The sequence below is a fragment of the Arvicola amphibius genome, chromosome 2 (genome assembly GCF_903992535.2).
Source record: "Arvicola amphibius chromosome 2, mArvAmp1.2, whole genome shotgun sequence".
NCBI classification, from domain to species: Eukaryota; Metazoa; Chordata; class Mammalia; order Rodentia; family Cricetidae; genus Arvicola; species Arvicola amphibius.
In genome coordinates this window covers 138,849,655-138,876,375 of record NC_052048.2, presented here as the reverse complement: position 1 = coordinate 138,876,375, position 26,721 = coordinate 138,849,655, and the positions used below count along the sequence as shown (strand labels likewise).

The 26,721-nt window shown below is 45.4% G+C and overlaps 1 protein-coding gene across 1 annotated transcript in view; it reads left to right on the top strand.

The window, feature by feature from the left end:
• Positions 1-26,721, top strand: part of Creb5 (cAMP responsive element binding protein 5) — a 396,935-nt gene that overhangs the window by 98,856 nt on the left and 271,358 nt on the right. Inside the window, exon 4 of the mRNA XM_038320106.1 lies at positions 9,201-9,322. Coding sequence (XP_038176034.1) covers positions 9,201-9,322 — 122 coding nt within the window. The remainder of the gene's footprint in view (positions 1-9,200; positions 9,323-26,721) is intronic.

Sequence of the window (26,721 nt, the reverse complement as noted above, 5' to 3'; positions counted from 1 at the left end):
TAACATTAACTTTTTAAGCCCCCACAAATGCATGCAAATGTGTATTTTTTTATTGTAGGGTAACTGGTTTGTTTAGCTCAACTCTTTCCAGATCTGTCCACATTGCATATATTGTGGTTTCATTCTTTTTGAAGGCAAGTTCAGCAATAAGAAAAGTGATCAAAATTTCCTTCTTGCCTTTGCCTCAGGTGCTTGAGGCTCCCCAGCAACCTGTGTTTTGTTTGTAAATCTCTGCTAGAGGGGAACCTGCAGATATTTATGCAGCATCCACCCAGGTGTATGAGGGTGATAACCACAGAGGAGAACCTGCAGATGTTTATGGAGCATCCATCCAGGTGTATGAGGGTGATAACCTCAGAGGGGAACCTGCAGGTGTTTATGGAGCATCCATCCAGGTGTATGAGGGTGATAACCTCAGAGGGGAACCTGCAGGTATTTCTGCAGCATCCGTCCAGGAACATGAGGGCGATAACTACAGAGAAGAACCTGCGGGTGTTTCCGTAGCATCCATCCAGATGTATGAGGATGATATCCACAGAAAACTGGGTGAAGTACTAGTTCAAAAGGTTGGAGGTTCTCCTGTCTCTTATCCGGGTGTTCCTTTCTGAAGTGCCTAATGAAAGGCAAGCCTAAAGTCTCAAGTGCAGCTCAACATTCCCAAGAAAACCAGTCCCTGTGCATCCTAAGTGGGCTGCTTGTTCCTACCAATTGAATGCACTTGGTATTCACCAGAAAAGCACAGCCACTCTTATTCAGGATACAGACATCACTGGAGTTATAGCTGACTAATGTTCTTGGATCTAAATAAGGAAGGGATTACAAGCATTTTAATTTACTGCCTTGGGTTTTACCCACTAAGTTCAAGGGATTTCAAGAGAAACAATTACTTGACAAAGGCATTCAATGGCAGTAAAAATTTCTCCCTCTCTGACTTAAGCAACTGAAAAGCTGAGCTGTTCCTCCTTTGAGCATTTGCACACTTCCTGGCTTATTTGGAGCTGGTAGGATAAGAGATCAAAGATGACTAGAGATCCTGTGCTGAGTCTGATGAATGTTAGATGAAAGTTGGGTGCCATTTATTGGTTTCTTTTGTAACTGGAAAGAATATGTCATTCACCAAGTTGAATCAAAACTTAGGAACAGTGTCTCTTGTATATTTCAGATGAGAATATTTGCCTATCATGCAGCAACGAGAATCATACTTGGTAACAGCTCAAAGGTCTCCCTCTGGGCCATCTGGGCTCTAGGATTGGGGAACCACTGTCTTTGCTTCAATAGGGTCCTATTTGTTCCATGGTTTTGGATTTATTGGTAGAGAGGCCAAGATGCTGGACACTGTCATCCCACCCCAGCTCCTTTGTGTGTAGGTGTGTGCTAGTACCTGAGGATCTTTTGCTTTAGCATAGAGGAAAAATAAAATTCTCTTAGCTTTGCTTGGAGTCTGTCCTCTCTCGTGTCACTTGTGGTTAATGCCAAGGGCCAGTGTGAGGCCAACACCTCAAGGATGCTGCTGATGTGACTTTAAACACTTATTTCAGTTTGATTTTCTATTGAAACCAGTTTCTGTAAATTCAAGGTACGCCCTCATCACCAGCGAAGGGCTGCATCTAAGCTGTTACTTTTTAAAGATCTCTGCCTGCTCTTATTCAGGGTGTTTCTGCCGCTGGCCTTGATGCTTGGTTCTCAACTATGACTCTCAATACTTAGTCTCCTATAAAGAAGCATGGATGCATAACATGCAAAGCAAAAACTTGGTAAAATAAACTCCTGTGATAATAAGTGGCCAACCATTTTTCTGTGGCTTGGTGTTTCCTCGGAAACACTCTTGGGACACAGCAAAGAAAAGAGGCTTCCAATGTGGGGGGGTGTCTATGGAGGACAGGCAGGATTCCAAGAACGGCTCCATTTCCAAAAAGCAGGAATTGGTAAATGACTCAATTTGCATATCATGCCTGGAACAAGACTTGATTTCTTCATAAGTAGGACAGGAGAAATAGTTTTTACCTAGCCTGTTCTCTGTGAATATTACTGAGATGGAAGGGAAATGCTCAGCTTCGTGTCCAGCAAGAGACTCCAAGTGGCAGAATCAATGCATCACAGACAAGACACATCTGTCTGGTCCTATGCTTGGTTTCCCTATTTACACCTCAGACTCACAGACCCATTATCTGTAGGTCTGGGTCTTATTTCTGTCCTGACTACCAATTCCTAGTAGCTCCCTTTGATGGTCCCTCCAATAGTTGTTTATTGTTTGAGCCAATGGGCAGTGGCTTTTGAAGTTAATCTGAGTTTAGAATTCATAGAATCCTTAACCTTTAGAACTTTATTTGAAAGATAAGTGGGAGGAAGTCTAGGGAAAGTATTTAATGTTCTCTAAGTCATGCTATTTTCCAAATATGGATTTCTGGATTGTCAAGATTTTTTTACACACATATACACCCAATTGCTTTATACACAAAGGGCTTATGAGTCCTTTGAGCCTGGAAGGGCAAACCTTGGGATGTGGACTGAAATGAGATCCTGTCTGAAGGGGACAGAAAATTTTTAATGAGACGGTTATAAGTTGTGTGGTCTTGTTCAGGAAGACCATTTCTCTATTTCCAGAATAGAATCTAGCCTGCTTTTAAACATATGTGAGACAGCCTGGGTGAAAATCTTTGTGGACCACAAACTTCTGCAGAAATATGTTGTTTTATATAATCACACAGTTATATGAATATCTGAGACACACCAGTATCTGTGTGTGCATCATAGTAACTAGTGTGCTAAAAATGTCATTTGCACAAAGCCGAACCTTCATGTAAGTATTTTAGATAAGGTTTGATTTACAGCCATCAGGAGTAGAGAATCTCAGAATCTTGTATCTTGAGATTAGGAATGGGGAAAGAATACCACTGGGACTCTGCTGTCCTGGAGTCCTTGCCAACCCCTCGGGTACTGAAAGCCTCTTTCTCCTAGGGAGTCAGGACACATTGTCATTGAAGGGCTGATCCTGCTTTGTTAGTCTTGGTTGATATTTACTGGATTGCTGGGATTACCTACTCTATATGTGTAAAGAAGTAAGCACAGTCCTGATGTCTTGTGATATAGCCGTATGTAGCATGCAGGCCCGGCACAGAGTGTCAGCGTAAGGGAGGTCTTTGGATGACACAGGTGGCAGTGGCTTCCAGAACTGTGCAGAAAGTGAAACAGAGGCAGTGTATAGATCAGGCTGAGCAAAAGCTGCAGTCAATCTCCTGTTTGCTGTGAGCTTAGGTGGGGATGATACAAACACACAGTGGAAGAGGCTAGGGCCCTTGCTTGTGACCCTGGTGTCACCACCACCTACCCTGAAGAAGAATCTCACTGGTTCTCCATTTTTCTCATTTCATGTGCACATGAGCATGTGTATGTGTGTGATAGTTATGGCCCCTCCCTTCTGTTTATTGTATCTTCTGCCTTGAGGAAAAGTATTCTATTCGGTGCTATACATGTCAACCATGCCTAATCTGAAGGAAGATAGCCAGTTTTAAGCATAAGTCTTAAAGACAATTCACCTTCCTTACTTCCTAGGATTTTGTGAGATGAGAATCCAGAGGATACGTAGGTACAAACGTACTACATAGACGGCAGCAGATCATGGCTTCATCTCCTCCAGTTTTCTAAGGAGTAGGCTCTGTAGAAAGTCCAGACTATGAAAGAAATTCCTTTCCTTTTACAGAGTATTTTCTTTTGGCCACAGCAAAGGAAAATAAAATCAATAATGCTATATTTTATAAAAGATGGAAGCTGAGCGTGTTTGACTTGGAACCTCTTATCGTCTTTCCCTGGTTCTCAGGGGGAGATAAAATTACCGAGCTACTTTTTGCATTAAGAAGGAGGAATTAGCGGGCCTGTTTGTTTCTTTTTGTTTTCTATAAAAATATACACTCTTTTTCTTTCTAAACTCCTGAAGTCAACTTTGAGAGTGGCATAGAAAACTTTCTGGGTTGAGTTTAGCTAAATCATTTTTTTGCAGATTAAAGTCAAAGGCACATTCCCCATACGGTGAGGTGTATTCAGATGATACTGACTCCGGATGTGGAGAACAAAAATGTTTATTGCTGTCTAGGGGTGAAGGGGGCGGGTCAGGGGGGCTGGGATGTCCTTATGTGTAGTTTTTTTCTTCCACATGGCCGTTATAGTTGAAGGGCTGGGAGAGTGTGGGTAGCTTTTGGGCATGGGAGGGTAGGAAGGAATTTGCTTCCATCTACCATACATTGCAGGAAAATCCCTTGTAACACCCGATTCTGTGTTACCCCCTCGGTACAGTTCCGCGCGCCACTGTACTGTATGCGAGTTGGGCAAGGGTCTGGAGATTGAAAGAACACACAAAGAGACCTGGGTCATTCAAAAGGAGATCAGCCAAATGCCATTTATTTAACTTTGCTGCACAAGGATTTCCGCCCAGGCAGGTGGGAAATTACCATACCAACGATGGAGTCAACAACGCCCTTCAGCTAATCAGAGGGAGCACAGGAACAAACAAGATGCTTAGTTAGCTGACCAGAAACTGTCCTCAAGATGAACCCCAGGAACAAGGGTAGACCCGGGCCCTACAGGTCCCCCTTTTATATAAATTATATGACTAGGCCTGTCTTGGGTGGCATTGGACGTCAGGCAATACCCCTTACCCGTCATGGGAAAGCATCCAGGTCAAAACACATTTCCTGTCTTAGGTTGGGGTAGCCCCCCCAAAACCTTTCCCGTCATTGGCTCAGTAGTCACCCATCACCAAGTTCAGCCAGATTTGTGCTGAAAGATCCTCTGGGGCAATAGCTAAGAGGACTTGCCACGTGGCATTGACCTGAGTTTGCCTTTGGCTCTGGCACCATGAAACCATGAAGATGATGCTCCAGCATATATAAGCACTCCTTAGGAGACTGTGCCTGCTCAATCCTTAACAAGTCTGCCCAAACTGGAGTCCTTTAAGTAAGGTGTCAGCGCTGGTGAAAGGAACCCTGGTATAGTAAACTAGAATAATCTCAAGAGCCAATTTGTAAATTGTATACTCCAGGGTCAGTGAATAACAGCAATAAGCCTTTACTGTAACCTCGCAGTGGACTTTAACTACAACCAATAGCAAAATTAACTGCAATATTCATTTGTAAATTTAGCTCAATTTGAATGTCCAAGGCATTTGCAACCTGCCCTGAGAAGGTATCCACTGTGCAAGCAGAAGCAACTGACTGACTAATGGAAAATCCAGCAGCTCTAGTGGCTCTGGCAGCCACAGCAATGGCTGCATTATCATGGGATGGGTAGATAGGTCCTTAGCACTCGGACCACCACCGCCAGCTCCTCAGGATCCCAGCAACTCTTCAGTTGACAAGCCAGTGTCTACTTGATCTCTTGGCTCTGTCCTGTCTTTAGGCTTCTGGACGGGAAAATCCACAGCATGCACCAGATGCTCAGGTACCCATATTGGATGTCAGCATCCTGTGGGAAAACACAAACAGCCCCTCTGCCCCACACCAGTACAGGATCTGGACCATACTAGGTGCCATCTGCTAGATTCTTCCATTTGACATGAGGCATCCCGGAAGAATCTGGCCGCCAATGCCGATCAGCAGAGGTATGAGATTGAGCATCAACAGTCAAAAAATTTAAAATGTATAAAATAAAAGACAAATGGTCTCTGGGGGTGGAACCATATTCCCCCTTTTTTGTTTTATGCAGATAGGCTTTGAGTGTACGATGCGCTCGTTCCACTATAGCTTGTCCTTGAGGATTATAAGGTATTCCCTCTTTATGAGAAATAGAGAACTCAGAGGAAAATTTAGCAAAGCCAGTCAGTGCTGGTATAGGCTGGCCCATTATCAGTTTTTACAGTTTTTGGAACTCCCATGTAGGCAAAAGCCTGGAGACAGTGACTTTTAACATCTCATAATTTTTCTCCTGTATGAGCTGAGGCAAAAATAAGATGAGAATATGTATCCACGGTTACGTGAACATATTGCAAACGCCCAAAAGAAGGAACATGGGTGACATCCATTTGCCATAAATGATTAGGAGCAAGCCCACGAGGATTAACTCCCAAATGGGGAACAGTTAAAAGTTCTGTACACAGAGAACATTTTTTAACAATATCAGTGGCTTGCTCTTGAGAAATCTTAAAGACCCAGAATTGAGATGAAAACAATTATGAGCTTTTTCCGCGGCTTCATAAGATTCTAGACTAACCGCACAAATTTGGCGGGTAAGCTGATCAGCCAATGCATTCCCCTCGCTCAAGGGACCAGGGAGGTCAGTATGAGCCTGCAAATGCCCTACGTAAATGGGAACAGATCCGGCCCAAAGCAAAATTTGAATAGCCAATAACTGCATCTGGACTCGAGATACAGAGGCAATATAAGCTGCAGTTTTCAAAGGTGCAAGAATTTTACTTATATACTGACTGTCAGTAAAAAGGTTAAATGGAATATCAGCATATTTCTCTAAGGCCATTTGTACAGCGATCAATTCAGCCACCTGAGCAGATTTAGTATCAACAGGCTGAATATCAAAATTAGGAGGGGAGGCTACCACAGCTCTCCCGGTGGAAGACCCATGAGTAAACACATTTTGAGCCCCTGCCAGAGGCTGCAAAGAAATAACTTTAGGGAAACATACCAGATGATTTTTGAAAAAGGTGACCAACTTATCATAAGGATAATGATTATCAAACTTGCAGGGATTAGTGCATAAAAACAAGGTCCAATCTTCAGCAAAATTTTGCAACCAAGTTATTTCTGCCTGGGTACATGGTGTAATAACCTTATCAGGTAACATTCCAAAGGTTTGTAACCTAAGTTTATACCCTTTCTGAATAACACGTAGCACAGCTGATGGGTACGAGATAACAATTTTTACAGGTGACACGTGTTCATGTACCCATAGGATGGGTCCTTGCTGCCAAAAAACTCCAGTAGGACTATGCTGAGAGGGAAAAATTATCAATAGCAGTGGCTGACTATAATGAATATGAGCAGAGACAAGCTTTTCCTCAATTAAAGTAATACATTGTCTTGCCTGAGGTGTCAATTCACGAAAGGAGGTTGGGTCTGGATTCCCCAGCAGAATGTCCATAATCATTTATTGCTCTAAGATCTTACAGCAACCCCCACTTACCAGACTTTTTCTTAATAAGAAAGATAGGAGTATTCCAGGGAGAAGTGGATGTCACTAAGCATCCTGCCTCTAGCCGTTCCAGGAACCTACTCTGTAGACCAGGCTGGCCTTGAACTCACAGAGGTCTGTAGGTCTCTGCCTCCAAAGTGCTGGGATTGAAGGCACAGGCCACTACACCTGGCTTATTTCCTGGGCTGATTAACTGCCCCTTTACCCACAGGGCAGTTCCTTTCGATGTGTCCTGACCATCCGCATTGAAAACAATTCCTTGACCTAGCTCAGCCTTGACCTTCTTTAAGGGCAGAAACAATTACCTGACCCATCTCGTGAGTGCCATCAATGTCCCTGCATAACTGGATAAAGTCATTTAAATCTCCATTTCTATGGGGGCATAAAACCTCTTGACAAAATCTATTAGTATTTTCATAGGCCAATTGCTTTATGACCGGCATAGCTGAGTCCACATCCCCAAAATGCGACTGGTCAATAAACTCAGAATAAGGTTCTGAAAATCCTTGTAGGGTCTTAGAAAGCTGTTCTCCTGCTCCTTTGTTAGGTAAAGTATCACAGGATCATAAGCAATCTGTGTTGCTAAGCCAGCATACTGTCCTTCACCAGTTAACATGTCAAGGTTATGCTGGGGGAAACCCGCGTCGGCATTATGCCGTGCGGTCTTTTTGCAATTTTCCTGCATTTCACCTCTCCATAACAAAATCATCTCCCCCTGAAAGACAAGCCCTGCAAAGCTGCATCCAGTCAGTGGGTATAAGGTTGAGTTCTGCAAAGGATTCCAATAAAGCTATAGTGAAAGGAGCATGAGCTCCATAACTGCTTCTTTTAACTGCTTAATATCCTTAAAGGCCAGGGGATTATGCTGCCTGATCCTCTGTTCTTGTGGATCAATAATTTCCACAACAGGATAAATCTGCCTCTCTCTACTTAGATTATTTAATCTGTTTTGGATTTCTCGGATTTCCGCCTCTGAGTCTACGGGGGCGGAAGCACTGGTACAAGGATTTGAAGTGTCACGGAATGTTTTTTGCGGCAGAGGTCTCATGGAGACATGTTTGCTTTCTTCCTTTCCTCTTTTTCTAACTTCTTTTTTATCAGTGCGATCTCCTTTTCTAAAATTTCTTCTTCCTCTTCTATATCCCTAATACTCTTAACTTCCTGTTCCTCAAAACTCTTAATAGAACTCACAGATTCTACTTCCTGAATCTCCTCAAGGGTTTTGTTCAAATTCTCTAATTGCTCTTTTACTTTTATATCATCACTGAGAAGAGCATCTCTGACTAAGCGCCATAGGGAAAATATTGCTATGGGGAATTCTGGCCCTCGCTCTTTCAGTGCAGTTTGAAGGTCAGCTTTTACCTGCTCCCAATCAGTAATATTAAAACCCCGTGCGTGTAGAAACCAGGGACTAAACTCTAAAACCATCTTAATGATCTCTTGTGCTGTCTCAACTTTAATGCCGGTGCCTTGTTTCTCCAAAAGAACTAACACCTGGCCTGTTAACCGGCCCCTTAACACTGGAACAGAATTACTTGCACCCATTACCAATACACCCTCACCATTCAATTTCTTACCTCCGAGGGCGACCTCTCAGGGATCCCTACTTCCTGATCTTGCAGATGAGCTTCCAACTGCAGTTGCTGATGATCCCAGCGGGGCCTCCAATTCTAACACCCGATTCTGTGTTACCCCCTCGGTACAGTTCGCGTGCCACTGTATCATATGCGAGTCGGGCAAGGGCCTGGATATTGAAAAAACACAAAGAGACCTGGGTCATTCAAAAGGAGATCAGCCAAATGCCATTTATTTAACTTTGGGGAAATCCTTATATACCTCGCTGCTGCACAAGGATTTCCGCCCAGGCAGGTGGGAAATTACCATACCAACGATGGAGTCAACAATGCCCTTCAGCTAATCACCAGGCGGGGCAGAGGGAGCACAGGAACAAACAAGATGCTTAGTTAGCTGACCAGAAACTGTCCTCAAGATGAACCCCAGGAACAATGGTAGACCCATGGGCCCTACAATCCCTGTTACTGATCTTTGGCCTCTGCTTTCAGATCAGACTCCAACACCCACGAGATTCCTGAAGAACTGCGAGGAGGTGGGTCTCTTCAGTGAGCTGGACTGCTCCTTCGAGCACGAGTTCAGGAAGGCTCAAGAAGAAGAGAACAGCAAGCGGGTAGGTGGGCCTGGTTGGACCCTAGAGGTGTGGGTCCCCAGCGTCATGTGGAAAATGTCTGGTGCTGCATTCTGTATCAAAGTGTTCTTAATGTACAATCCCCTGACTCAGTCTCCCCATGTTGCCTGTTTGGGATAGTATTTTATGTATTTGTGCCTGTCTGTCAACCTTTTTCTTTTAAAGTGATGTGTCTCTGATGGTGATAGCACACAGAGCTGAGGTTTCAAGTATCTGAAACATGGAATTCAAGCTTTAGAAAAATATGACCTTATTCTTAAAGCCGTGTCAGATAAACCACCCACAAACATATTTTTTTTTCTTTGCTAAGTATTTAACAGCAGATCTTATATAGGCAGTGTGTTCAAAAAAAGACCAGGCTAACGGGCAAGAACAGGTGATTCATCAAATGGCAGGAAACAGGATTTTCATCTGATTTGGACCCTGCTCGCAGCTCTCTGTTTTCCATGATCATTGTTTGTTTTCTATCAGATGCAAAATCACTTTCTGGTCACCTTCCCTGGTCAGGCTACGGAGCATAGATTGTTGGTGAGGCACACAGAGTAGCTACAACTGTGGGTCGCTTCAGAAAATCCTTCAGAGTTTTTTTTTTTTTTTGTCCATATTATGGTGGTAGAATTTTAAAACCTACTAACAAGATTAAGCAAAGCAGGTAGGGTCACAGATAAATTTGACAAGCGTGCTTTCCATGAATTCTCTGTGACTGTCACAGGATGTCACTGAGGGCTCACAGTGTATTGGACGTGATAGACACAGTCCCCGGACAGAAATGCAAAATATGGAAGGTGGTTTAAAGGGACCAACAGCTAGGTGGCGAGGAAACTTGAAAAGGAACTTTTAGAAGGCTTGGGTGGTTTTCTCCCTGCTTCCAAGCCTCTGGCTCTTCCTCTGCCTGGAATGACAGTAATCCCTCTCTGTCCAGTTCTTTGTGTCGCCTGTACACGTTGTGCTTGCTCAGGGAGGGCTCATAGTGATCAGGCTGCATTGCTGTAGCCAAATGCACGACACTTATAGGAGGCACAAAATCACAATCATCCCGCTTTATTTATAACTATAACTTTATTTATACTAGTCCTTCCCTCTCCTGTGCCCTCTTTTCCAGATGTCTTCATATCTGTTGTCCTTCGCTAGGCAAATCATAACGTCCTGAGCACTTTCAGAAACACATCGCAAAGTCTAGAAGACACAACTAGATTTCACTGTGGTACATATAAACTTTAAAACCCCATGAGAATAACAAAAGAGAATCCGGGAGTTCCATTCAGTAAATTCCCTCTGCTTGAGTAATGAGTTTAGTTCTTTTGATCGATTTGCATAAGTAGAAGACTGTTTGAGGAATCAGTGTCAAGACAGTCAAAGTGGGTTTCTTTGATTATGACAAAGGCGTGGGTGTGGTCAATGTTGTCTTCATATTCTTTCCGATAGAATGGTGATAAGCACATGCTCTTGATTTTCCTAAAGATCTTTTCCCCCTGACTGGTTCTGTGCAGCCTCAGCTGAGGGTGTGGCTTTAGGCGTGCTCCTGGTGAGTTATTCATGACTCTCCATGTGACGCCTCCTGCAAGCAGTTCTTGCGGATCTGAATTCCAGGAAATGGTTTGCTTCCCCTGAGGAACTTGGGCATTTTTCTGCTGTGGCTAGGAGAAGCGTGTACCGGTTGTGTTTCTCTTTTTGCTCTGACTGCTGGATTATCACAAAGCCAAGGGTACTGCTTAACTTGGAGAGCTCTTTAGACCACTATAATGAGTAACATTGTACTTCCTCCATCTACTAGACTTTCAGTTCTGGTCTATATTTCCTCTGGTCCTCACTTCTAATTAAACAAAAATATTTTCATACTATACATGTTTGGTAAATTGCCTTCAATTTCTTGTAGGTTGAGAAGACATGAGCTCAGTAAAACTTAAAAATTACATAATGAAATAAGCAACACCGAGCAAGAGTGCTGTGGTAAATGGCAGGAGCATGTTTTTCTCATGTTCAAGCCTTGCTCATCGCCATGGGGTTGCTCATGATGGGTGTGAGGGAATGACCGCAGACAGGCCCTCCAGGACACCATCGCAAGCACTGGGATCTAGGCAGCGTTCAGCTTGCGGAGGCTCCCTCTTGCTCTGTTTGGTTCAAACCAGAGGGACCAAATCCAGCCTTGGGTGGCCATCACCACAGGAGGGGACTTCTCCCCAGTGACTAATGCACTGTGACTCACTCTGCAGCAAAGTGGCTGTGTTGGTGGTGGCTTACCCGCTGGCTGGCATGGTTTAGCAGCACTGGGTGGGGAATGCACAGAAACATCAATGTTCCCCATCTGAAGGTGTGCTTTCGCCTCCCTCCAAGATGGAGGTTCTCCAGCTATTAGCATCCCTGTAGCTCCTGCTTCACTTATTCTTTTGCTGCTTAAAAAACGTAGGGACAAAGTCCACACTCGCTGAGTTCTGTGTTTTCCGGTGATCTTCTCCTTCTGTCCTTTGCTATCCATTCAGGTGCTGATGCACTTTCAGGAAGGTTTTTCTTCCTAGGGTTCAGGGGAGGCCTAGGGCTTCTTGACAGACAAGCATTCTGTCACTGGGGTAGATCCCTAAATCCAATTATTTCCCTTTCATTCTAAACCTCATCTTTTTCTGATTTCTTTACCGGAGACTCCTTTCTCTCTCTCCTTTCCCTTCCTCCTTTTCCCCTATGTAGTATACATGTCTTCATGTGGGTAAGCATGCCATGCTTGGCTTTCATGTGGGTACAGGGCATCTGAACTCAGGTCTGCATGCTTGCATGGCATCTCCTCAGCCCATTCTTGGCCTAAGTCTTTGGCTAGGAAAGTGCTTGAATTGCTTCATCAGTAGACTTGGATAAAATGGAAGATGTTTTCACTAAGTTAGAGAACTTGCTTTAAATGGTCCTGTGCTTCACCTGAAGATTTCTAGCTGTAGGTTTGGAAAATTCAGATAAGAGGCAAATAGAGAAGGGATTCTTACTAGATTAGATTTAGATTCCCATTGAAACAATTCTGGTTTTGTTTGTTTTGACTCTGAATTTGTTTCTGACATCCTTTTCTAAAATAATCTCAGCATGTATATGGAATGAAAGGTTACATCAGGTCACGGCTGGGCAGCAGATAAGTCTCCAACATTACCTCTATTTCCGATACTAATAGTTACTCATTGCCTGGTAACTCTTCCAAGGGAAATCCAAGACTTAGACAGGGTTATAGTTCTCTAGTAGGTATTGCGAAGCTCAGCTTGCCCATGGCTTAGAACTCAGAAGCCTGTACCCCGAAATGCATAACTTGCTCATCAGCCTCCATTCAGGAAATGTTTTAGGGTGGCCACAATATATCAAGTACTGTCCAAGTCACCAATGAAGACGCCAATGAATATAAATGATTAGAAAAACAAGCAAGCTCTAAAACACCTCAGTTTTCAGACACCTGACTTTTTATGGACAAGAGAGATAACACACCAGTGAAAAATGCCCATGGTTGTTAGGTGCTATGGAGTTATGCCCCGCGATGGGCAGGTGCTATGGGGTTATCTCCACGGTGGGCATGTGCTATGGAGTTATCCCCTATGGTGGGCAGGTGCTGTGGAGTTATCCCCCATGGTGGGCAGGTGCTGTGGAGTTGTACCCCACGGTGGGCAGGTGCTGTGGAGTTATACCCCACGGTGGGCAGTTGCAGTGGAATTAATGCCCCACAGTGGGCAGTTGCAGTGGAATTAATGCCCCACAGTGGGCAGGGGCTGTGGAATTAATGCCCCACGGTGGGCAGGTGCTATGGAGTTATGCCCCACGGTGGGCAGGTGCTATGGAGTTAGCCCCATGGTGGGCAGGTGCTGTGGAGTTGTACCCCACGGTGGACAGGTGCTGTGGAGTTGTACCCCACGGTGGACAGGTGCTGTGGAGTTGTACCCCATGGTGGGCAGGTGCTGTGGAGTTGTACCCCACGTGGGCAGGTGCTATGGAGTTAGCCCCATGGTGGGCAGGTGCTGTGGAGTTGTACCCCACGGTGGGCAGGTGCTGTGGAGTTAATGCAGCTGTGAAGGAGTTCAGGGCGGGCTGGGTGGGCAGAGGGGGAATCCCAATCCAGTGGGCCCAGAGACTCAAGAGGAAGCTTGAGAAGACACCTGAGAGAACAGAGAAAGGATGCGTAAAGGCCTGAGGCCAGGTGATGGGATGTGTTCTGAAGAGGGGTACAGCCGCGGAAGCGTGTGTGAGAGAGCTTGGTGTGGTGAGGCAGTCCCAGGAGGGCGCTGCAGGCCATGTGAAGGGTTCGGTTTTGACAATGACTCAAAATGAGATGGGGGACCATAGGGCAGTTCCGAGCAGAGAACTGACGGGGCAGGATGCAGTGTTTTAGAAAAGTCATTTGAGAGCCAGGCGGTGGTGGCGCACGCCTTTAATCCCAGCACTCGGGAGGCAGAGGCAGGCGGATCTCTGTGAGTTCGAGGCCAGCCTGGTCTAAAAGACCTGGTTCCAGGACAGGCTCCAAAGTCACAGGGAAACCCTGTCTCGAAAAAAAAAGAAAAGAAAATAAAAAGAATGAATTATGAATAGTCTTTCACATTTTTAATTCATTTTTAGAAAAGACCGAGTAACACAGGCAGGCATGTATTCCATTGACATAACAGGAACTTTGCACATGGGTGCACACATAGTTTTTGCATGTATGTGAACACACAGATTTTGCACACATTTGCTCTCCTACCCCTTCCATTCTCTTTCTCTCAATCACTGGGGCTAGAAATGAAATCCTTTGTCTTACTGAGAGAAATATAACATTACAGCCTAACATGGCTAAAGACCCCACAGATAAGAAACACAGTGTAAGTTACACATTGGGATATTCCCATAGGACCTAAATATGGCTCATTATGCTGATGCAGAAATAGCAAATTAGGACATCTAGAATTCCTTCTCAAATGATGAAAAGTGTAGTCTGTCCCTAGAGGGTATTGACTCTTTCACACTTGGGGAAAAGGGACAAACTATGGTCTTAAGATCTTGCCTCTCAGCTCAGTCGGGGGTGGTGGAACTGGTCATGTCCGGGACAGCCCCAGCTCAGATAGGTCAGGCTGTTTACTCTCATTAAATTCTGCACCGAGCTATGATACCAGATGCCATGGGTTGCTTGCAGAGAGAAGAGGCAGAGAATAGGCCAACGGAGAAGGTTTCTCCTTACTGTCTTGCTCTTCCCAACTACTAAGCAGGCATGGCTGCCTTCTGGGGAGGGTCTGGACGGAGTGGTGCTGATGGAAAATAAGACACCCTGCTGAGCAAGCTCGTAACAGCTGCGTGTTTCCTGGTAGGATAATCTGTTGCTGCTGAGATATTTGTGTAAAGCAATCATACCCTTCCTCAGAAGTCCAGAGGAAAAGAATGTTTTGAAACCCAAACTTGGTTTTATCCAGGTTTTAAAAAGTCTCCCTGTTTGCTTAATCCTCTCGGATGAGACTGTTTTTCATCTTTTCCATTTTTTTTTTCTCAGCCTGCCTGAAAGGAAACACCCTTTGACGGTGATAATAGAGATGACAGTCTCTTCCTTCCCCCGCCCCAGTTACTGGGAAACCCACGGCTTGGAAGGATTCCCTTTGTTCTCCCATTTCTGCCCAGGACAAACGGAGGGCACTCTCGCCTTCCTCCTTGCAGGCTACGGTCCTCACTGTAGCGGGAGTTTGGAGGGAGGAAGGGAGTTTGGCTTGGTTCTTGCATCTCGCTCAGGGGAGTAACTGAAGCAGTGGATAACTGGATGTTATTTCATGTGTTTGAGCTCCCTGGGCTGTAAGAATGATGAGTCCTGCCCTGATGGGATTAGTGAGAGCTGGTGTCTGCTGCTGGATTAGGGTGTGACCCAACGCCTTGCCTCAGTTTACCATGCAATGGACAGCACAGCATCCATAAGATTGTGTTCGATTTTTGTGGAGAGCCTGGTTGCCTTCAGAGCAGTAAAATGCCCGGAGCTTTGTTAGTAAAAGAGCATGGACACAACGTCAGATAGGTTTGGTGTGGTTGGTGAGGGGACTCCATGGCTTACAGGGGTGGGGCTGAGACAGGCGTTAGATATTTCTTTATTGTCACCCTTAGAGACTTCCCTAAAACCCTATCTGTCAGAGCAAAGGGAGAAAAAGTTGAGACTGGTAGGTTACCTTTGATTCCTAAATCATTTGGCAGTCAGAAATTCTGTGTTCAGCTGGTGTCAGCAGTGAGATCAGAGGGTCGCAGGAACTGTAGGACAGTACCTCCCGGCTCCGAGTATTAACTATTTCAACTACTTGCCGTGGGTTTTATTTACCTTTTCTGTCACCTGACACTTGTCAGGGTGAGTTCGAGGTAGGGCTCTTCTACCTGGCTTCTCTTTGATCCTAAGTGTCCAGAGGCTGGAGTTGCGCGGCTAGACAGGCTGTGCATTCTTGCTGTGCCAGTGACGGACATTGTCATCTGCAGCTGCAAAGGAGAAGAGCCTGGGAGAGGAACGAACGGGAGGACGTTAATACTCAGTGTTGCTTGCCATAGGGGAACGTATTTCCTTAAAAACCTTTAGTTGGAAATTTACCAAAGAAATAGTATTTTTTTTTTCTGCATCAATATTTCCTGGTCACTAGTGACTGGATGTGATAGTGATCAAAGTAGTCCCATGTTTGCAAAGCCCTTTCAGGCCCGTGTTGCTAATGATAATTCAATTCTCCTTTTCACCCATTGAAATGCAAGGAAATAAAAAACAAGTAGAGGGCTAGTTGCTCTGCAGTTAGCCCTTGGGTGTGTCCACCCTCAGGCAGTTCTTGCTACTCTATCTCTTTGGAAAACAGAGACTCTCAAGATGCTAACATCAGCCTGAGCATAAAGATTGGACTGTAACGTGCAGTGGCTTCAGCTACTGATGTCTGTCTTTGGAGACACCTCTGTGGTCCCACTTAGTTTACTCACAGCTCTTCCCAGGTTACAGACCCACTGCCATTTCTGACTCCCTTGGTTCTGCCAAGCAAACTCTACCCTCACTGGAGGACTCAGCTTTGCTCTACTCGGTTGGTCCAACTGGGAACATTCTGAGGAAAAGAAGTCCCTTAGAAACCAAGGAAAAGAGTCCATGGGTCTTCTGTTGTGTTCTCTCTCTATCACCTCAGGCTAGAGCATCCTGCCAGGAAGTTGCTAAGAATCTCTAAAAGGTAATTTGGTCTTTACCACACACCTTTAAGTACAGTTTTAGAACTGAGTGCTTCAGAAAGGAAACTAACTAAAATGTGTAAAACCAGAAACCAATTGTTCTTAAATCTTTTTTCCTTTTGCAAATAATTAGACTATAAAACCAGTATCCAGAAGTAGCTTGAGATCTCAAGAGGGAAAACAAGAATTGATTTGGAAGTTATTTTTTTAAATATTTATTTATTTATTATGTATACAATATTCTGGATGTGTGTATGCCTGCAGGCCAGAAGAGGGTACCAGACCCCATTACAGATGGTTGTGAGCCACCATGTGGTTGCTGGGAATTGAACTCAGGACCTTTGGAAGAGCAGGCAATGCTCTTAACCTCTGAGCCATCTCTCCAGCCCTGATTTGGAAGTTATTAACCGCAGAGTTGTATAGTGTTTTCCATATGCTGCATCAATATGGGCTCAGCCAGGTCCGGGTACTGTAAAATCTATGCTTGAAATATTTGAGAAAGGGACCAATAAGGGAGGTAAGGACCATTAAAACAGTTTTCCAATGAAAAAGAAATGACCAAGTCCTGGGGAATGTGTTTCATCTGCCCTGTGCTGCCTTCCCATCATGCAGTGAGAAAGTGAATGACAAACTCGCTTCTGTGTTTGGGAGGATCCTCCCTAAAGTCGTCCTGAGGAAAACAACTTCTTAGCAGGAGACTTTTCCTCAGGCTGATCTCCCTATTCTGACCTAGGCTGGACTCTCAGTTTCTCTAAATCCCATCTTTCCTATCCTGAGGCAGGCTGGCCACATGGAATTTCAATGTATTAACACAGTGGGAATCACAGCGCCAAATGGGTGCTCTCCTCTGAAGGAACAGCTTGCAGCCGTGAAAAATACAGGGTTTCCAAGGCAAAAGACAGAGCCCTGAAGCGGGCTGGGCTGTAAGTCTTTGCTTATGCTGTTCTTCAGGCAGGAAAATGGACCCATTCTGGGCCAGATTCAAACAAAATGGCTATGAAACGAAGCTTCCGTTCCAGGCAGAAAAACAGCATTCACATTTGGAAAACTGATGAAATGTTAGACCCCTGTAAGCATCTGTAGTGAGATCGCTTACCTGGGCCCCTCACAGAGATGTGAGAAGAAATCAGCATTATAAAAAGTGGAAAGGAAAAGAAAATAATCATTGCAAGAACCTGCCTCTGCCTCCATTGTGCTGTAAAGCCAGATGGATGTCTGGGCAGGAGCAGGTATGGGAGTGATTTACCAGGGGAAGGGCTCAGCGTTTGCCGGTGGTGATTTCCATACTGATAAGTTGGAGGGCAGGAACTGGGATTCCGAGCATTCCTCCCGTTCATATTCCCATCATGGTGGATGTCAAATCACACCTGTGGGTTAGCGTTGGCTGGCACATCAGAGTCAGGCAGGGACATTATCCTTGTTCTCAATGCAAGGATGCCCACAGTCCCCAGACTTGGGAAAATTCAGGAATTTTGCCCTGCACTCGATAGTCCTCATTTTGTGGACAGAGCTCTTTTGGCCAACTGAAGGGGTTCACAGGCCACCTAGCCTGGAGGTGAGGTCCCTTGAAGTGACTCTCTTGAACAGCCACCTGTTGTCACCTGCCTGCCCTGCTGCTCCTTGACAGAGGGGCCCCTGGTGGCTTTTCTGAACTTGCCTGTGACTCCTTTATTCTTTACTTTTGGAAACCTTACCAGCTGGCTGTTTTCTTCTATTCGAGGCTGTGGCTCTGTGACTTGGGGCACATTTAATTCTCTCCTCAAGTGGCTCTCAAGTGGCATTGCCTAAGGACTGTGCTCTCAGCGTCACCCAAACATGCCATTTCTGACAAAACCTTGTCATGCAGGGCAGGATGAGACCAGCATGCAAGATCACACAATCATTTTGGAGCTACAAAGTTAATGATCCCCTTATGAGCAAGCCTGTACCCCCAGTCCTGCCTTTGAAGGGAAGACGTTACATTTGGGTTTAGCATGGCTTCAGCCACATGCATCCTTCGGAACTAAGTTGCATGTGGAAAACTCCGTCTGCTGTATGAAAACTTTGAAAGCCAGTCAGAGAGCTGACCAAATCCTATCTGAGCTGGTGCCATGCACAGCCTTTTCTGTGGATGTATGATGAGGAGGGAAGTCATTAAAACACTTCTTCCTAAAGAAGAGAAGCGGTGGCTTGGGGTAACTGTGGGTAGACTGTCTCCAGATCACGTGGTACTGCAGAGTGTTGAAACCCTAGGATGTCAGGACGCCATCTGCTCCTTGCTTCCCCCAGGATGATTTGTAATACCCAGAACTTAGGAATGTTCTGGAAGATTTATGAATGCGAGGGATTGCCAGACTACTGGTCCTGTTGGTCCCATCCACCACTTTTTTTGTGAGGGCAACAAGAGCTCAGGATAGGGAGGCCTGGAATCCTCAGTGCTCTGGATTTTAAAGTACTCGGGACCTCTACTTTTGTAACCCTTTAAGTTGGTCTTCTAAATGCTGGAGGGGAAAAAGATGGTCCAGTGTAGTCTTTTCCGTGTCCTGTCTGGTCCGGGAGCCGCTTATATAATAATCATTCAGAGGCTTAATATTAACTACAAACTGTTTGGCCTATTAGCTCAGGCTTATTACTGGCTATCTCTTACATTCAAATTAACCCATTTCTATTAGTCTATATTTTACCATGAGGCTAGCGGCTTGTTACCTCACATCTTGCTTCCCTGACAGCTGCTGGCATCTCTCTTGGCTCCACCCCTCTATTCAGTTTGGCTTTCTCGCCTAGCTATAGTCTACCCTGCCATAGGTCAAGGCAGCTTTATTCATCAACCAATTAAAAGCAACACATATTCGCAGCATACAGGACATCCCACATCAGTCCAGAGTTCTGCTGATGCCTTTTTACAGTGGAATGTACCAAGAGTTCTCTTTAAATGAGGCTGATTCACATGAAAACGGCCTCCTAACTCGCCCTATCTTGCCTACATGAGCCTGGGCATGGGCCATGGAGATGAGATGTGGAGTGTGGGCTGACTTCTTCATGAAAGTAAGAAATCTAAACTTTCCTTCCATCATTCTCTAAAAGTCACATGTGCCTTCATTTCCCATGCACAAATCAGGCTTTTGAAAAGCTTGCTCTCTGCATATGTAGATTGACTATATTGAGATCTGAAGGCAGAAATCATATATGCTATTATAGCATAGAATTTTCCTTCTGATGTTGACCCAAAGGAGGTCCAGGAACAGGCCCTTAGGCTCCACATGAGCAGAGATTGTAGCACAGCACACCATTGCTGTTGGGAAAGACATCTTTCTCCTGCATATCAAGAGTCAGCAAATGACTCCTTACCCCTGGCCTCTGCTAGAGAGCTCTCTTCCCTTTCTGTAGCTCAAGAATGCACACAGCTGTGTGTAATTTTAGGAAAGTGAACAACCTAGGTTTGGGGAATGAGGCCTCACCCATTTCTTGGAGGTTCTGACAGTCAGTGGTTATAGCCTAGAATCTCCCGCGGTGTTCAGTTCAACATCAGCTTCATCAGCCATTAGCTGTCAAACTAAGCTGATGCCCTCCAGGAAGATGGTACCACTGTTCTACCCATTATCTGAATGCGCTGTAGTAGATTTACCATGAGCAGTAATGTGTCCGTACAGATCCAAACACATATGTCCTCGCTCAGACCCCCTTGTGACAAGAAACACATATTGTAACACAGCTGGCCCTGGCCCGGAGTACAGCCTGTGATCCCGGGAGAGAGGTGCCACTTTGACCCCATAAGTGCAGCTCCACTAACTGAGCAATGCAATCGTCACAGACTGCAGCCACCATAGTTGCATGCCTGAGTCAGCACACTGCTACATTTTTCAGGAAGTAAAAATGTGTGTTAGAAACAGTGACGGAATATTCCAATTCACTTTGCAACCCTAAATTCTGTCTTTTGGCAAAATCTCACAGTACCACCGCAGACCCAGATTGTCTAACAGGTTTGTTGTTAAAAGATGAAAAAGCACGGAGATTCATTCACACGGATGCTTTAAGCCAACTGAAGAGCCAGATGCTCCTGTAGCTCGGGATGGCTTCAAAGGGACCTTCTCCATGGAGGTGCACAAAACGTTCTACGCCAAAAAGTTGCTCTGTGGGATGGAGACCCGTTATCCTAGGGTGAATACTGTATCCCTTGGTGAAATGGGTGGCTTGGGCCTTTTCAGACATTGGTTTGTGACTTACTGAACCCACTCCTGTTCCCTTGGCTCCTCCTTAATCTCCAGCTCATAGCACCACAGCCTCAGCCCCAGGCCTCGGGCTTCCTGAGGCCCCTTCGTGTCAAGGTTCCCCCAGAGACTGACATCTCAGCCTGCGGGAGAATGAAGTCCAAACAAGAACTGCTAATATTTGCATTCCTCTCCCCTTTCACGGACGAGAAGAAAGAGATTGATTCTTAAAAAGTGATCCCCACTTCCTACAAGTCCCTGGCAGAGGTACCTCTCGCCTGGTGCCAAATCCCTTCCCCAGCAGCTGTTTGGTGATTCCATGTCACCGGGCTGACGGCAAAATCCGCCATAGCCTTTTAATTACCTGTTCATATTTCTGAAGTGCAGGGCTCCGTGGCACAGGGAGGGGATAAGCCCTCATTGTAATGGACTTTCAGTAAGACTATCTCTGAGATAAGAGTACTAAATCTTGGCAGTCTTTCGGGAGCGCACACTTTGTGATTACACACAAGTTCTTGGCTCCCCAGAGCTGTGTTGTAAATGGAGTGTACGATGCCGGGCTGGGTAATAGGATACTGCAGAAATGTCTGAGGGTGAGGTGCACTCCTGCTTTATTTATGAAGATAGACATGCCGGTTGAGGGCTTAATCACAGCTGATAAATCATTTTAAGAAAGCCTATTAGAACCATATGCTGATTTTTTTGCATTAATATGGTGTGTCTGTTTCTAGTCTAAGAAGACAGGGTTTTTTCCTTTTGTGCTCTGTGTCTCTGCAGGGTGGACTGTTTATCTGTTTAAGTGATATCCCTTGTGTGGGAGCATTTATCTCTTTAAGAGGCACCATTAATAAAAGAAGGTAAAAGGAAGTGGGGACGGAAGAAGGAATGAGGGCGCCTGTTGCCTAGTGCCTCTGTATTTGTGCATGTATGTGTGCATGCGTACATGTGTGTCTGTCTCTGTGTTCATTCATGTTTGTTTGTGAATGCTCATTGTGTGTGTGTGTGCGCGTGCGTGCACGCGTGCACACGTGTACAGGTATGTGTGTTTATAGTATCCCAAAGGAAAGAATCCAAGACCTGGGAGCAGGAAACATCTCAATTCGTTTCGGAAGGCCGTGGACCGCTCCTCACGAGGCATAAGGTAGTCATTTCAGCCCAGGTGGCTATAATACTCTAGTAAAAGATTATCTGGAGTTGGGGGTGGTTACCTCACTTCTCCCCGAGCTAGTGGGGCTTGGCCCCAGGAACAGGTCCCAAGGCTCTTTAATGAGAGCCATATTGGGGCTCCAGATTGGAGCCAAACTCTGTTTATCGCTAATTGCAGGGGTTCCTTGCAGAACTTTGCTATTATTTCCTGATTATATCTCTGCTCTTTTTTTGTTATCTTGCCAAAATTCAAACAGTAATAATTGCATGATTTATTGTTTATTTGTAACCCTTCTACTGCTTCAATCCCGTTATGCAGTAGATTTCAAAACAGCGATTGCTTCTTCTACATGCGTAATTTCTTTGGCCTTCCCCAGGGAAGTCTGCATGTGTGACCCTCACTTGGAAGTCTTCAAATCCCTTCCATCTCTAGGATGTTATCTTGGACTGTTATAAGGGCTGATGTTGGTGTAAAAGGATTGTGTGCCAGGAGGATAAATTTATCCCTAGAATTTTATTTAGGTTGTGTTAGATGGCAGCGAAATTTCTTTCCAACTTACAGTTTCAAAGACAGAAACAGACTAAAAGCCTATATTACATTCATTTAGATATGGTGAAGAAACATACCCCCATCCTGTTAGACACCATGACCATAAACTACTTAGTAAGGACAAAATTCACTGTCGTTACTAGGCCATCTTCTTGTCAGATATTGTGTTTGAGATTTCAAGCCCCCTGCCCCCACACACTCCCATGCTCATCACTACTATCTTGCAAGATAGGTGTGTTTTACATCAGAAACTAGACCCGAGAGGTTTGAAGAATCTGTTGGAATCCACAAAGCTTGGATATTTTAGATCCATTGTTTTCTGTAGAGGCCTCTGTTGGAAACTATGTGTTTCCTACTTCTTTGCATTTCGTCTTCCTTTGCTTTGTCGTGGAGCGCCTGCATTGTAACATAACTCATTTTGCCCACCAATGTCCAGGGGAAGCTTCGCAGACCACCATGGCATGCTTGATCTCCACAAATACATGAAAAGGTCTTGCTAGCACCTGCTCTGCCCCCACCATCGAGGCTTTGGCAGCCCCTCCCAACTGAGCTTCACAGTCTTCTGTGTTCTGCAGATGTGGCTACGGACAAGGATGGTTGAATCTGGAAGCTCAGCATGAGAGACAGCTTGCTTGTCTTGTGTGTGGATTTTTTTTCAAAGCCAGGAAAGGTGGTTTACTCCACGCACGTGAGTTCCCAGTCAGGCCTGGGACAACCTCTAGCATTCTGAGCGCCATCTCAAGTTGTTGTGGTACATGTCCTTCGACACCAAGTCATAGGGGCGGGCTTTTCTGGAGGAATGTACACTTTTGTGGGGTACAGATGCATCCGGAGCTGATGTCTGATACACAAGCATGAGTGTGCTTCCCAAAGACAGCACACACAGCAGGCGGCTGGCGTGGGGCTTCAAGGAAATGGCTTGGGATCATGGGCATTGCTATACCACATATGTAAGTGCTGCCTATAACCAACTTGCTGCTGGAAACCCCACACACTACTGTTCCAGGGTACCAGAGAAGTTTTGGCAGGTCACTGACAGATAGGCTCTGGTGGCTGTTTAAATGCTAGATCTTAAAGGAAACGCTGCCACTCACTCCCCCGCTACCCCAAGCTTCAACCTCTGGGAATCTTTCCATGGTGTCCTCCAAGATCAGTCCAACAAATGTTTATGGAGGCTTTAACGTATCCCAGGTGCTGTTCAAGGTGGGCCAGGTGCCAGGGCTACATTCTAGTTGGGGAGCCGCTAGTTGCAGAGGGAAAATTTGGCTTTCTTGATAGGCCTTGCACTCTTCTGGGATCGTGCTCAGAGTACAAACAGGGATGGGTGTGGCAGCTCACCAGGGCTGCGAATTCCTCCTGGTCTGAACATGGCTTCATTTCCAGTTTTCTTTCTCCTTTGTCCCTCGTGTGTTTTCTGTTCCAATAGAGTAAACCATGCTACCCTAGTCCTGCCCATTGCTTCTCTTCCTGGTTCACGTAGTCATCTTTCCCCCTCATCCTTGACCAAATCTCTTCCAAGCTAGCAGTGAGACCCCCATGTGACATGCCACCTCTCAGGGGCCCTGTCAGGTCCTTCCTGCCCCAGCCCGTGAATTCCACACTGCTTTGTTGGCCTTTAGATGACTCTCTTAACTTCCTTGCTTGTGTTCTGATATATCTGTGTCAACATAGGGCTATGCCTGCCCCAACTTCTCATCCTCAGCATCATGTGCCACACACGGAAGAATCACCAAAACGCAGGAATGAATGAAAGAATGCTCTTATCCTCTGCTGGGAGATGTTTCCGATAATGAGTTAGAAACTGTTTCTCTAAAAAGTAGACAAACAAAAAAGACCAAACCAAACAAAAACCTGATAATTCATGAAGAAGGCAAGGAGGGCATATCCAGTACAATTATTGGTTAATAACCACACTATATGGGAAATTTTGACCTGAAAGCAAGAAGACTTTGGATAAGAAATTTCTCTATTTCTTTAGTAAAGTGTGTACATGTTAGTCATCACCATGAAATATGGTATCAATCAGAACACAGCCACTTACAAAAGGGTGACAAATGTTTGTGCCATTTAACAGGGATTTTCCACCTCAGGACAGTGTGTGTGTGTGTGTGTGTGTGTGTGTGTGTGTGTGTGTGTGAGAGAGAGAGAGAGAGAGAGAGAGAGAGAGAGAGAGAGGAGGGTGGGGAGACAGAGACAGAGAGAGACAGAGACAGAGACAGAGAGAGAGACAGACCAAGACAGTGAAACAGAGAGTCAGAAATAGAGAGAAGCAGGGAGAGATACAGAGAGACAGAGACTCAGAGACACACTCAGAGAATGGTAGGTATCAGTGTTAGGTATTGGCGTGTAGCCTAAGTTCAGTCTTCTCATATGCCAAATAGCAATAATAACCACATATCTTCTAGGATGTGGTTGGTGGTGAATGAAACTCATATGTCAAGTACCTATACGCTGTGGTTTTTGATTATTCCTGCACTTACTCTGTTCACTGTAAATATTTGCAAACAAACCAGCCTTCTAAGAGTCCTGTGCCGAATCTGGGATGGGGAAATTGAGCAAACACTGCATGCTTATAGCTTCTCCTAGCTTTCAGATGGCAGTTGCAACTCAGAAATCCCTTTCATCACTGCGGTATGCCCAAGCACTAAAACCTTGCAAAGCTTTTGTCAAAGCTTAGATGGGGGCTCAGCATCTGTGACCCTCAGAACGGGAGGTGATCACTGTGTTGTTACAGGTGATTGTTATATAAATCAAAGGTCCGAGGCCTTCTCCTGAAGTCTTCCCTTCACAACTCAGGTAATACAGGAAACCCGGTATTTATTTTTTAGGAAGGTTTGACAGATGGTAGCGGGGCCGCCTTTCAGAGCGGTAAGATCAGCAAAAAGACGGTTGGAGGATGATTTGTTTAGAACAAAGTGAGAGGCGTGCTCCTGAGACCAGAAGAAATCAGATCTTAGCATCTTTGGAAGACATTTGCCTCTCCCTCAGTTCTTTATGCATGAAACCATTTATCCTGTGTGTGCTAGCTTGCTCTGCCTGCTTTGACATCTGAGTGACTTCCTGCAAAGACACCCTTCCTGATAGGATCTAGGTGTTTCAGATTAGCAGAATTTTGATGGCTATAGAACATTATTGGGGGGAAAATAATAAATCCTTGGCTTTAAAAATTCACTGTCAAGGTAGAATTCCACGGTGTAGGCCAGTTTGGTCTGACAGGGAGAAAGCAGTCAGTGTGGACCAGCTATGTAGATGGGTCAAGGCCAACTGTGCACAAAGGACGTGTTCTAGTGGTTCTGGGACTGGGGTCCAGGAGAGAGTCCCTGGTCTGCACACAGGCCCCGCTGCGGAGAGCACAGCTCTGAAACATAGGATGCATTCACCCTTGTTTCTTTTCTCCTGTCACAAAGGCTGCAAACTCAGACTGGCCCTTCATTCCATCCTGTGGCCATGAACTCATTCACATCTGATTACTTCTGTGGTAATTCCTATCGCACACTGTCTGACAGGAATGAAATATTCAACACAGCGTTTTCAAAACTTGTTGTTTAACCACAGAAACTTTTTCTTTGTGTGCCACAGCTATGAACAACCCAAAGAATTGGGATCCTGCGGAAGCAGACAGTGTGTCTTGTGTAGCTCAAGACACAGCTGTGTTGACAGATTCTCGCTCCACTTCCTGGCTCTCTCTCGCACCATACTTCTTCCCCACAATACTGTGAACGTACATAAAGATTTCTCGAACTTTAGCTGCTAACCTCTACTGCCCACGAGCAATCCTGAGAGGACTCTAGCAGGGTCCCTTGTCAACGGTTCCATACTCATCAAGAGCAGTATTCCATGATGAAGAGAAATGACTGACAGGGTAGAGTTTGCAGGGAAGAGGTTGACTATAGCTCTGGCATTCAGCTGGTAGCCTACTCAAGTCATGTTGGTCTGTGGAGGATGCTGGGGTGGGAAGGGTCAGGGTGACTCCCCCTCGTGACTCCCTGCAGAGGCCCCCCCTGCAGACAGGCAAGAAGGGTGGGTCTGTGAACGCAGGGAAGGAGCGAGGCAAGGGAAAAGACCTCACAGATGTCCCGAGTTTCCACAGTTTTTATCAAAAATGTTTCCATGACTCATCTTGTCTCTTCTCCTCGAATTTAACATGATAAATCTACTGGCCTAAGTATAATTAAACTGTAATTACCCAAAAGTAAATGGTGCCGCCTTTAAACGAGCCCCCTTGACCTTGAACCACACCATCCCAGGTGGGGACAGAGAGGAGCAGCGGTTGTTTCTCTCTCTGCCCCATTTCTCTGATCGTGGGGGTTGGGGTGGAGGGTGCTAAAAAGAAAGCATCCTGAGGAAAG